This window comes from Melospiza melodia, chromosome 5 (genome assembly GCF_035770615.1).
Source record: "Melospiza melodia melodia isolate bMelMel2 chromosome 5, bMelMel2.pri, whole genome shotgun sequence".
Taxonomy (NCBI): domain Eukaryota; kingdom Metazoa; phylum Chordata; class Aves; order Passeriformes; family Passerellidae; genus Melospiza; species Melospiza melodia.
The window spans coordinates 18,914,862-18,927,321 of NC_086198.1; the positions used below are offsets into that span (position 1 = coordinate 18,914,862).

Below are 12,460 nucleotides of genomic sequence, written 5' to 3' on the forward strand. Positions count from 1 at the left end.
TACTTTGGTTTGGGTTTGTTTTACTTGTCTGGGTTTTTTTTCTTTTTTCTATGAAGAAACTGCTAAAGCAGTCTTCTAAATATTTGTCAAATCTCATTAGTACAATGGGGGCATTTTTACTGCCGGTAAAAGAACAGAACAAACAAGGACAGCTCCTTCAGTACCATTTACTGTGACACAACAGTAGCTCATAGGATAATTAACTTCTATATGGAGTAGCAAAGATTCTTTTCCTGAAATTACTGTTTCTTTTTCCCTGGTCTGTGCATTGACTGCTTGTGACACCATAGGTCAAGTTTAGATTAGCATGACAATTAAGCATTCTTAGTAAGTAGTGCTAGAAGAGTAAGGTATCTCAAACGTGCTATAAAATCATTTGTTTCACTGTTGCATTTTATTGAAAGAATTTATCAAAACATTAAAACATGCATGATTCATACAACATTTAAAAGCAGGTGTAGTAAGATACTGCATTTATGACAGAACATTGTAGATGGACTTAACTAAAGCAGAAGCAATAAACCGATTATTTTTTCCCCAAGGAAAATGGATTAGTGCTGGAAAAGTAAGGCATCTCAGACTTCCTATAAAATCATTTATGTTTCACTGTTGCATTGTATTGAAAGAATTTATCAAAACATTAAAACATGCATGATTCATACACCTGTTTAAAAGCAGGTGTAGTAAGATACAGCATTTATGACAGAACATTGTGTATGGAGAGACTTAACTAAAGCAGAACCTGTAAACCAATTATTTTTTTCCCCAGGAAAGTGGAATAAGACACTTTGCTCAGACTGAGTTCTCTGTTGTCCCTCAGAGGAACAATTAATAACGTTTAAAAAAAAGGAATATTTGGTTCAAGTCAGCACCACAACTACTGCAGCAGTAACAATCCTGTGGTGACCATGCACCGTCACTTTTATGTACACAATGACAGAGGCATGGCTGATCTCCTCCAGGGCCAAGAGGAGGCCTGATGCAACTCCAAGGCCTGAAGTATGAAGGTTTACATGTTATATTTTGTAGAGCTGCCTAGACATGTTCAGCAGCATTAGCTTTAGAGATACAGAAAAGGCAAGCTCACCCTGAGCAAACTGTACATGGTCTCATCTCATTACTGCTGTTTTTCTCCTGAGCATGTAAAGCACCAGAAAACTGTAACTGTGCTTCAAGTATCAATTATATTCAAGTAAAAGGAAACCCTTTATTAATCAACCCTATTTGATTAATCCTTTATTAATGCTATAGTTGTACTCAAGGAATTAAGTTCCTTTTTAGTGTAGCAAGAAAATTATACAGTGTCTAAAAAGCCAAATAAAGCTACAAAAGTTGTGGATTCTGCTGTCCACAAATTTAAAAAGATGCCCTACAAACCATATTCCCTGTAAACTGTGCTCTAGGAGCAAGACAAGTAAATCTAACAGAACAGTAAAAATGTTTTGGAAATAGTAAAATGTGCCATAGTTAGATGGCAATGAGGCAAGACGCTTTTAAGAAAAAAAATCAATTTCAATTGATTTCAATTTAAAGCATCAATTTCAATAAAATCTGAGTACCTTCTAATACTTTGGCCCCAGTCAACTTTTCCCATATTCCCTGAGATGAATTCTCTGGTATAATTCTAGTTTTAAGACTGCTTCAAGATTTTAGAAACTATTAGGTCTGCAAATTGTAATGTTTGATCACAGTGATTTTACACTCTTGTAGAATATTACATCTCCTCAACTAAGATGGTATTCTTTTCTCTCCAGCAGGTAATAGTAATGGTCATCACTGCAAAATAATCTACTTAGATTTTGGATGAAAATACAATTTTTTAGTTAGCATTGAGGCAAAACAAGGAATCTGTTTTTTTAAACCATAGCCCGTGTTCCATGTGCGATCTGATACTTTCCTGTTCACAACAGTAAGAAGTTCTGTGAACTCCCCAGAAGATCCATGATCCCTAAGGGTCTCACACAAATCCTGGATGTACCAGGAGCCAAATACAGTGTCACGATGAGAATAGTAGCCTACAGTAGAAAAAGAACATAAAATTAGATCCAAATGTAAGTAGTGATAACCTCTTGGAAAAATATTTATGAGAGTCACTGTTTGCTAGCTACCATCTATAAGGAATTACTAATGGGTGTAAATCTCACTTTGCCAATTACACTGCAAATTGTAGATGGGAAATGGCTTTGGTACCACTTGTGGTGCTCAGCTAAGAGGAACATGATTCAGGGACTGGTAGCTTTCAGGACTGCACCTCTGCTTCATTAGAGAGCAGATGGGACTGAGGACAACATACATGGGGGACTGGAGAGAACAGCCATGTAGTGCAGGGAAATTTGTAAGCCACCAGAATCCTGGAAAAGAGATGGATGTTGGCTGTCAGGAGGCAGCTCAGCCTCAAGACTGATGACAATGCTTTTGTTTGGCAAACTTAACCTTGATAATTTACTTTGATTTCTTCTTTAGTACACAACATTCTTTCCCAGACAAGTTACTACTTATCAGACATGTGAATCAGATTTACATGGAACTGTCCTCATTTTTTGGACTGCAAAATGAAGACATGTTCAGGGTTGTTACAGTGAAGTATCAGACACGGGATGTAAAATATTGGAACTCACCTTGTGCCACAGAGTAGCACATGATAAAGTCTGCACCAGCAGGCAGAGTATAGATGCCAGCTGCATCCACTTCAGTCTTATTGCCAGGGGATTTACTGCTGTCTGTTGCATCATGAGCAATCACTGCAATATCATGTTGATCACCTCGACAGGCCTGTTGGTGAGAAGTGGTGTTATGTTTGCACCCCTGCCGAGCTCACTGTTAATATTACAATTCTGACACTAACCAGAGGCACTTCTGTTCAGCTAGGTGTGCCACATCATGGCTCTGCCTTCAGAAAGACACATTTATTTCTCTGTCACTTAAGATGTTGGGGACAAACTCCATTGAAAGCTTGAAGATGATCTCAGAATCACTAAGACTGGAAGGGATCTCCTGAGATCATCTAGTCCAACCCCCTGACTCAAGCACTGTTAGCTACAGCATGTTGTCCAGGACCTTGTCCAGTCAGCTTTTGAGGATCTCCATAGGTTGAGACTCCACAGTCTGTGTGGGTGACCTTTTCCAGTGTTTGACCAACCTCACAGTAAAAAAAGTGTTTTCTTCTGTTGAGGTGAAATTTTGTGTTCTCATTTGTTCCAGTTGCCTCTTAACCTGCCATTGGGTACCACTGAAAAGAGCCTGTCTCCCTCTTATTCCCTCCCACCAGCTGTTCAGAACATTGGTAAGATTCCCCTGAGCCATCTCCTCCAAGCTGAACAGTCCAGCTCTCTCAGCCTCTCCTCAGATCAAACATGCTCCAGAGTCCCTTAATGATCTCTGTGGCCCTTTGCAGGACTCACTCCAGTAAGTCTGCATTTTTCTTAATTGGGGAACTCAGGACTGGATATAGTACTTCAGAGGCAGCCTCACCACTGCTGAGTAGAGAGGAAGAATTGCCTCCCTTGGCAGTGTTGAATTACTGCTCTGAAGCACAGCCATCAACACATGCTGTTACACTTCTGCTCTTAGTGCAGTCTCAAGTGTGTTTGTTGAGGGAAGGTTTTTGTGAGAAGTCAGTAGTGATCCCACCATAGTCAGTGGAGCAGAAAGGCTACCCATGGAGGATAACAAGGTGAGAACACACTCAAAAGATACAAAAGAGCATTACTTCAGAACTACCACTAAAAAAAAAAAAAAAAAAAAAAAAAAACAACAACACAAAGAATCTTCTTTACAGTGATAAAGTTTCATCTTGATGTTTCTGATTTCCAGAGGTAATTGCTATGCCAGTTGTGCTTGAAAATAACTCAGCTGATGAACTAAGTTAATTAGCTTTTTGATGAGTATATAAGTGATTCCAAGTATTACATTGACCTTAAATTTTAAATATGAAAGTATTTTTTCCCGTCTTTGGCACCAGGTTAAAAAAAAAAAAGGAAATCTGAATGAGTCCTAATGAAAGGTGAATTATCAATATACTGCTTCTTGCAGCAACCCTGTGCCCTGAAGAAGCTTGCATTTGGGGAAAAAAAAGGTAATTCTTAGAATTATTCTGTAAACTGCTACAATTACAGTCTGCTGGTTCATATATGAGTTTGCTAATTGCAGTCTGGATAAAGATGGGATAAAGCCCTGCATGACCTGGTCTGACCCCATAACTCTGCTTTGAACAGGAGGCTGGACCAGAGACCTCCTGAGATACCTCCCAACTTCCATTCTCCCGTGAACCAAGGGAAGGAACAGGAGGTTACATATGGTCTTTGTCTGACCACTTAGCACAAACAGCATTTCTGAGACAATAAAGCCTTAATCTGATTCTTTGGATTCTACAGAGAGAGAGATGCTGAGTATAGGTCATAGACAAAAAAAAAACAACCAACCAACAACAACAACTGAAAATCACTACCACCACAAAAACCAATCAACCAAAAAGCCCCACAAAAAAAGAAAACAGACAAAAAAGCCAAACACAAAACCCAACTTGACTGAGGATCAAGCAAAGGGACTTGCCTGGAAGGAAGCAATGAAGATACAGAGGGTAGATAGCTTATCAGCTTAGCCTTGGGCTGTGAAGTGTGACCAATAGGAACTGAGCTGAGGCTGCAAAAAACACTGACAGTAGATCTGACATGGGTTTAATTTGTGTTTCTTTTTGTAAAATTACTTATTAAATACAGCTGTAATAATAATAACAGGAGTATACATTAGGGTTCCTAATAAAAAGAGAAGAATCCTTGTCTTAAATGCCTTGTGGAAGGACTGCATCAGGAAAACTGACATGTATTGCAGGGAGACACAAGTCAGTGTTAACTTCACTGAATTCAGAAACAGACATCTTACCTGAATGATAAATATCTTTGGCTTTCCTACCAAACTCTGGCACTTGTCTCCTCTGAACATGTCTGTCATTGTCTGAATGTCGATTTTGTCATCACGGGCATAAATGTGATCATCTTTACCGTGGCTCAGGAACACACACACGAAGCAGTCAGCATTGCTGTGGTCCTCCTTAGAGGCTGAAATAGTCAAGTGGTGTTTAAATGATGAAACACTCTTATTCAGGTCTAAAAAACATTGTACATTTGTATGGTATCATTGAATCCCCAGTCAGTCCTTTTTCAAATGGATGCCATTTTCAGGAAAAGCCATACTGTAGGGATTGCAAGGTGCATTGATTCAGCCTGGCTGAAGGGGCACTAACCATAAAAAGAAGAATGTAATTATCTTCTCCCATCTGCACGTACTGTCTTTCAGCTTTTTGTGACTTAATTAGTTCTCTCACTGAAGCTTCACTTACAATGCAATAAAATAATTTTCAGTCTAACCTTCAAATACTTCTAATGTTAAATTCCTTGTGCACAACAATTTGTTTTAAGTAAGATGAATGGAGAGATTGGAAGAAAAGGTATCTGGGAATTCTGCTGCAATAGTCATAACCAATACACAGTCTCTTACCTTCGTCAATTCTGTTCTGCACATCTTCTGCTTTCAGGTTATCAAAAACTCTGACTTCAAATCCAAGGTTTGTCAAACTATTGTTAGAACAGATCAGTGTTAGTAAAAATCTTGCTCAAATTATATATCAATTGCTACCAACTCAGTTTATTTCCCTGTGGGGAAATTAATATTCTTATGCATTATTTATGAACACAACTACTAAAGTTGATTTTGAATTCAAACTAGTGTCAAGTACAGGTCTAACACCTAAAGTTACTTCAAAAAGTTTGTCCAAAGAAAGTGCTGAACTCACAGGATTTGTGCCAGCAATTTCTGTGACTTAAAAAAAACGTGCCTTGAAGCTTTTTAATTAGAGCTTTCTTCACTCAAGTTGCACTGGTACTTTGTCTGCAAAATCTTCTGGTCACTACTTAAACACAAGATTTAGGTAACTCCTTAATTTGAAGATGATTTCTAAAGTTTAGATTTTTTTAAGGGTTCGTGGAGCAACCAAGTTTCTTACGTGCGATTCAGATTGTCTCTGTCAACCGTAGTCCCACGTCTGTCTCTCAGATTTAACTGCCAAGAAAAGTACTCATGATTGAAGATTAATGCAACTCCTCTTCTTTGATTGTCCATTTTGTACTTCTCTTCAAGATGACGTGATTGTCTGCTGCCACACATGGAAAACATTCTTGGTAAATGAGGCTGTTTCATTAGTTAACACACATAATTTCAGACATGGCTCCAATTCTCCATGTTGTGTGTTTAGATAAATACTAACATAATTGGACAGTACACATTCACTTGCTTGGAATTGTAGCTGTCTGAGATTTACATCAAGTTTTTCTAAGTAAATCAAGTGCTGCATTATAATCAATAGACTATAAACTGGGGATAAGGTGCTAAGTGTAGTGTATCTTGCAAAAGGAGAACAAATGTTTGTTATTTACCCTAATGAAATGAAAGCTATGACAATTTAATTTGACAAGTTTGAGTTGACAAGTTCGTCTAAGTTTCTAGTAACCAGGCCACAAACTCCTGAAGGACAGAGGTCTTTTTAAGCACAGAAAAAATGACTGACCCAGGTTTTAAGTAGTGGACTTTATCATGGCAGCAAACACATAGAATACTTGTGTGTTTGGGAGTAGCATTGTGCAATTTTATTCGTTTATCAGCAATACACATCATAGGATGTGTGACAGCACACTGTGGACATGGCTGTGGAGCCACAGTCATGTCAACACTTGGACCCAAAAGATCCTAAGTGTTGACATGGCTGTAATTAGAAGGATGAAGCAGGCAATCTTTCTGCTTTAGTAGTTCCTGGTGCAGAAAACAGAAACTGAAACACTTCTGGCAACAATGCTGGCAATAGACAGGTCCAGAGTTCAAGATACATGGAATGACAGTCAGGGTCATAGTGCCCTAGGACTGGCTCTGGTCAGAGCTGTAATTTCTGCCATGTTAATACTTTCTTTCATGCTCTGGAATATTCAGGTTTGGTGCAATTACAGGAGAAAGTTAGAATATTTGTCTGCAGATGTTGAAGATTGGAGTTTCTTTGGCAAATGCTTTTGTTTCACAGCAAAATTACCATCATTACCCCTGCTTTTCCACTTTGATATGAGAATTCCCTTACTGAAACATGTTTTTGTAACATATACACAAGAATTCAGACAGAGAACAGGAATTTAACATGACTGTTCAAAGTCAGGGAGGTTCTACAATGTTGGCTGGATAACCAATAAGAGAAGCTGGGTGCTCTATCACATTGTTCCCATTCTGAGTACCAATGATAAAATGCAAAGATTATAAATTTTAGCCTTGCAATTATGAACAATTTCACCTGTACCAGAATTTTTTCAGATTTTGTCAATTTCTCTTCCTTAGGATTTGGCTAGGTGCATGGCTAGTAGGGATTTTGGACAGTTTGGTCACTGGATCCTGTGAATGACCATTTGGGGATAATTCCCTAAATAGTTCTTTCTCTACTCAGCTGTATGGATAAGGCAAAGTTATCAGGCAGGTGGTTCAGTGTTTTCAGGGCTTTTATGGAAGCACTGTTCCATGGTCCATTTCCCCTCCTGCCAGAGGAATAAGTTCCTGTGCTACAATCTAACCTTCTGTCCAGTGGCTCCTCAGAATGTGATGGTATTTGCACATTGCCTAAAGAGAACCCTCCTCATAATCCCTTCCACATGCCTTCAATCTGCAGCTGGTGTAGCTAAAACTACAAACATGTTTTGTAAGTGGGTGGAGTTGAATCAAATCATTAATCATTCATTAACAAAAATCAGAAAGCCCTGCACTGACCTCAGTCCCTTGGCACATCTGTCACTGCCACCAGAACTTTACCTTATATTGAGTGCATCTACTTCTGTGATGTTCTCATTTCCATCTGTTAAAGAAATCAAAAAGTTATTTAGCCAGAAACTCATTCATTAAAAACAAACAAAACCAATTTGAAATTATGCATCCAGCCTTAAAGTTTAGCTGTTCATGTGAACCAAAAGCTCATTCACACATCAGGTAAGTAGGCATGCAAGGAAACAGCCTCATTACTGTTTGTCTGTACCCACAGCTTTTGGAGGCTGTTCTGGAAGTTCTGACTCCAGCAGTCTGAATTTCAGGTGGTCAAGACATGCATATTTTGTATCTGTCTGTGTATCTGTATAAACATATTCAGAGATGATGATTTTATATAACTAACTAGCTTGGTGTATTTTTTTAATGAGACTCTAACTCAATAGTAAAAATTTTACATAACTTAAAAATACATTGGTGTTTCTTTTCTTTCAGTCATGCTGCTAATACAAAGCTGAGCATTCTCTTTGAGGTTGGATGCAACACGAGTCACAGTAGATAGTGTAACAGCTATTGACAATTGAAAAAATGCAAGATTTAAACCTTTTCTTCTGCTGAACTATAGAGACTTTAAGTACCTCCAGTACAGAAGGGACATAAAAGTAACAGTGTGGCAACAACAAGGGATGTGCACATCTTGGGAGTGTGCAGAACTACAGACTTGCAGATGGTTAGGCTAGAATCCTTGTTCCTTTTACTTAAGCATCTCAGTGGGCTACTAAATCACTACTACTAGTGGTAGAGACTAACTATCACATTATGAGAACTGTATATGACACTGTACCTGTGGTGGGTAATATAGGTCTGCTATCCAGCTGGACATGGCCTGCAATTATAAGAAGAGTCACATGTACATGTATTTTGCAAACTACTTTGCACATACAATATTAGCTTTTCACATCCATTTTTCAGATGTTATGAATGCCTTTTGCAAAACTAACATAGCTGTATCTTGATAGAGGACAAAAGTTCCTGCAATCCACCCCTCACCCATGAAACAGGTAATAAAATTTTATAGTCATCAAACTTTAAGACAGAAAATGTAGACAAAGGAGGACTAGAATTCCTGGGCTACAGGAAACTAGAAAAAATTTTTCCTGTTATTTTAATCCTGTTAAGTAACTTCCTAGTCCCAGGTTTTTCATTGTCCCTCTCGCATCACAGCTTCATTCACATAAACACTACTTGAATTATCATGATTTATGAAAAGTTTTCTGTTTGTCTTGCACAGGAACAAGTTTGTTCTAAATTCTGATTGAGACTAATGGGACTACTTATCCCTAATTTCGTGAAGACGGATTGCTTCAAAGGAATCAAAAATCAGGTATGCACTAGGTTACACTGGAATCTCACAAAGTCTACCCCTGGATGCGTTTCCATCTCAACAGATCTACCATCAAGACCACAAAGGGCAAAGCCCTTAGAAACAACCCGACGGCACACAAAAGAATCCCCTTTAAGCCTGGCTGCATCTCCGGGGACCCAGCCCAAGTTTTACTGCTCTGACTTCTCCTGCCCTCCAGTGACACGCCGGGAACCTTCCCCACTTTCCCTGTCCCGAGGCCGTGCCGGGAAGCCGGAGGGGTTTTCCCCTGCGGGATTCACTGCAAATCCATTTCCTTGTTGGCCATCCTTCACCTCCCACCTTCTCGAACGTTCCTTTCCTCCTCCAGAAGGAAGGAAATGTTATAGACACACATTATAATATTGGCTTTTCACAAATATTAAAATGGATTTTAGATATGTAGTGTTAAAGTAACTTTGTTATATAGTTTTTATTTCTGTTGTTAATTAAACTTAGTGAAATAGCTGCTATAAGTACGCTTGTGTAAAATGCCTGCTTGGATGGGATAACATCCAATGGACATATGAAGAAGACACCCGCTCCATGCCAACAATCGGCACTCACCATCTGAAGACAGTGTGGACCAAAGCTCAAAAACTGCAGGTGTTAAAAAAAGGCAGACCCAAATTAAATAGCTCTTGGAATATGTAAACTAAAAAGGAAACTTCAGTATGCATAAAGGAAAGTATACCATGCATAACTGAATTAAATTTCATAATTGCATTGAATCCGCTACAGGCTGATGCAACAGATGTGATGGCTGATGTAGGGAGCATCCCCAAAGGTAAGAGTGGTCTTGCCTGAGGGCCAAGATGCACCTGGCTGTAATAACCTTTGCTCTATGGTCCTTGTTTCCTATTGTCCTTTATTTATTTATTTTTTAATTTTCACGGAGAGTGAACGTGTTTTTCACAGAAATAAGGACAGAAGCAAAGCTCCGCGTCTCCGCGAGCGCCGGCAGCGCCCTTCGGGCGGCCCTCCCCCTCTGGGGGAAGCTCGGGCGCTCCGGCCGGGCAGCCCCGCTGCCCCCGGCCCCTCACGGACACCTCCCGTCCCTCTGCCTCCGGCATCCCCGCTGCCCCCGGCCCCTCGCAGACATTCCCCGTCCCTCTGCCTCCGGTAGCCCCTCGCAGACATTCCCCGTCCCATTCCTGCTCCGCTCCGCCTCCGGCAGGAGCCCCGAGCGGCGCGGCCCGGCCCTTCCCCACCCCGTCCCCTCCGCACACTCACCCGCCCGCGGCTGCCGCTCCGAGCCCGACATCGCCGTGGACGGAGGCACCGGCTGCACACCGACAAGCCACGAACCGAACTCTAGCGAGCGGAAACAAAGCCAAGCAAGCGCAGCCAAGCCCTTCCCTCTGTTCCTTTTCCACGCCTTCTGGCGGTTAACCGCCCCGCCTCAGCCGGGAGCGGCCGCCTCCGGCGCTGGGCGAGGGCCGGAGCCGGGAAAGCCCAGGGTTGCGGTGCTGAAGTGCGCTGTGCGTTTCATGTGATGAGACCTTCAGAGATCGTGGTCGACTGCCCCGGCTTGTACAAAACCAGCGTCCTGAAATATAGTGAGAGCCTCCCGTGCTCAGTTTAAAGTTTTCAAAACTCAAATTCCCATTTGAGGCCCATCGTGTTTTCTTTCCTGTACGGCTCCTGTTCCTCAAATCGGGCACCCACACACAACCCTTGGGAGGTTTGGATGTGTGGGTCATTCTGCAGCTTTGCTCTGTTCTCGCTTCAGTTCTCTTTGATGATTTCGGAACCGTGAGGCGAGGGACAAGGTGTGTTAACGAGTATTCCCGACTGGGAATTACGTGGCTCTTACCGCTCACTGATCAATTACATAACAATCAAGTATCTAAACCAAAGCCAGTGACAAAACCCATTCTTCAGTACAAGAGCTTTACAGATTATACCCTAGAGGGATCTGATTTTTTTATCTAGCCTACTTTTAGATATGAAACTCAGATATGAATGTGCACTCAGGAGAGTGCTGCTACAAACACAAACAGGAAGCAGATTTAGAGCGGAATTATAGGCATTTTTACCCAGTCTGCTTTTACTCTGGCTTCTTGCATGGGTAAAAATCTCAGACGTCTCCCTTTGATTAAAGGAGCCATGGGGTATTTTTAACTGCCTTTGCTTTTTTCTTGTTCAGACTTGTTACCCTCAGACTGCCAGTAGGCAGCTGGATCAAGATAGAACTTTGTTTCAATTGTCTTTGTGCAAACTTTAGTTAGAACATGACACTATCACAAAGTCTGCCTCTTATACTGGGTAACATTTAGACTCCTACCAAACAGGTTCATTTTTTGGCAATTGCAGATCCCGGCTCTCACAGCTCATGCTAGAGCTGCCCCTGAACCCACTGGCAGCCAGACTCCCGTGTGAAGTTCTGCAGCTGCAAAACCGAAATCCAGAACTTTGTCAGCGATGTTCCTCAGTCCAGCAGTTTGCTTAGATCCTTGTAAGATGGAGTTTTCTTCTGCTCTGTTTTGCTGGAGGCTGAGAGCAGGCTCAGCCACTGTGTTGGGTCATTGTAATGCATGAAAGTTTTATTGTGAGATGTGCCTATAGGTTTAGAGACACTTGCAGATTGTAGGTGGGTATTTTTTGGAAAAAGCATTATGGATAGATCAGAACTGCAGTCTGAAAAAGGAACTTTGATTGTGAATTCTGTACAGCATTACTGACTACACAAAAACATGCAATGTTGAGTTAAATGAGCTGCTATCTATAGTGTTTATATGCTTTAATCTAGCATGGAGCTGTTCACTCACTTCCTCGAGTGGGATGAGGGAGAAAATCAGAAAAAAGGTAAAGACAGTTTAACAGGACAGGAAAGGGTGGGGAAATAATAACAAAAGGATATACAAGGTGAGTGACATGAATTACAGTTTCTCACTGCCCACTGATCGATGCCCAGCCAGTCAAGGAGTGATCAGTGCCCTTCCCTGCCAACTCCCCCCAGTTTTATTGTTCATCTGGGATTCCATATGGGATATTCCTTGAGTCAGCTGAAGTCTGCTCCCAAACCTTGTGCACATCAGCCTCCTTGCTGGCAGGGCAGCAGGAGAAGCTGTGCATTATCAACATTCCTCTCATCCTCAATCCAAAACACAGCATTGTATCAGCTGCTAAGGAAAACATTAACTGCCACAAGCAGGACAAGCATTACATTTTTGCATATATTTATAAATATGTAAGTTCTTAAATGGTATGATTGATCCTAGGGGCGATAGCTAGCCTTCATCTTAGGGCTATGGTCTGCAAAATGCATTT

General features: G+C 41.0%; 1 protein-coding gene across 2 annotated transcripts; it reads right to left on the bottom strand.

The window, feature by feature from the left end:
- Positions 1-153: 153 nt before the first annotated feature.
- Positions 154-10,523, bottom strand: CASP6 (caspase 6). Of its 2 annotated transcripts, none has more exons than XM_063156478.1 (8): positions 10,421-10,523; positions 8,630-8,671; positions 7,837-7,879; positions 6,002-6,148; positions 5,497-5,573; positions 4,882-5,057; positions 2,619-2,772; positions 154-2,015 (listed from the first exon to the last, which is right to left on the bottom strand). In XM_063156478.1, the coding sequence occupies exons 1-8, from the start codon at positions 10,449-10,451 to the stop codon at positions 1,789-1,791; spliced, it is 897 nt and encodes a 298-aa protein (XP_063012548.1). In that variant the 5' UTR covers positions 10,452-10,523; the 3' UTR covers positions 154-1,788. The 2 variants fall into 2 exon arrangements, with proteins under 2 accessions (XP_063012548.1, XP_063012547.1); XM_063156477.1 differs by having other exon boundaries at positions 6,002-6,151.
- Between the last annotated feature and the right edge of the window lie 1,937 nt (positions 10,524-12,460).

Excerpts from the sequence above, each read along its gene's own strand:
- CASP6 (XM_063156477.1), bottom strand. The coding sequence starts at position 10,451 with ATGTCGGGCTCGGAGCGGCAGCCGCGGGCGG. Across the intron at positions 5,058-5,496 it reads GCAGAACAGAATTGACGAAG|CCTCTAAGGAGGACCACAGC; the intron begins GTAAGAGACTGT and ends TGACTATTTCAG. Across the intron at positions 2,016-2,618 it reads GTGCTACTCTGTGGCACAAG|GCTACTATTCTCATCGTGAC; the intron begins GTGAGTTCCAAT and ends TTTCTACTGTAG.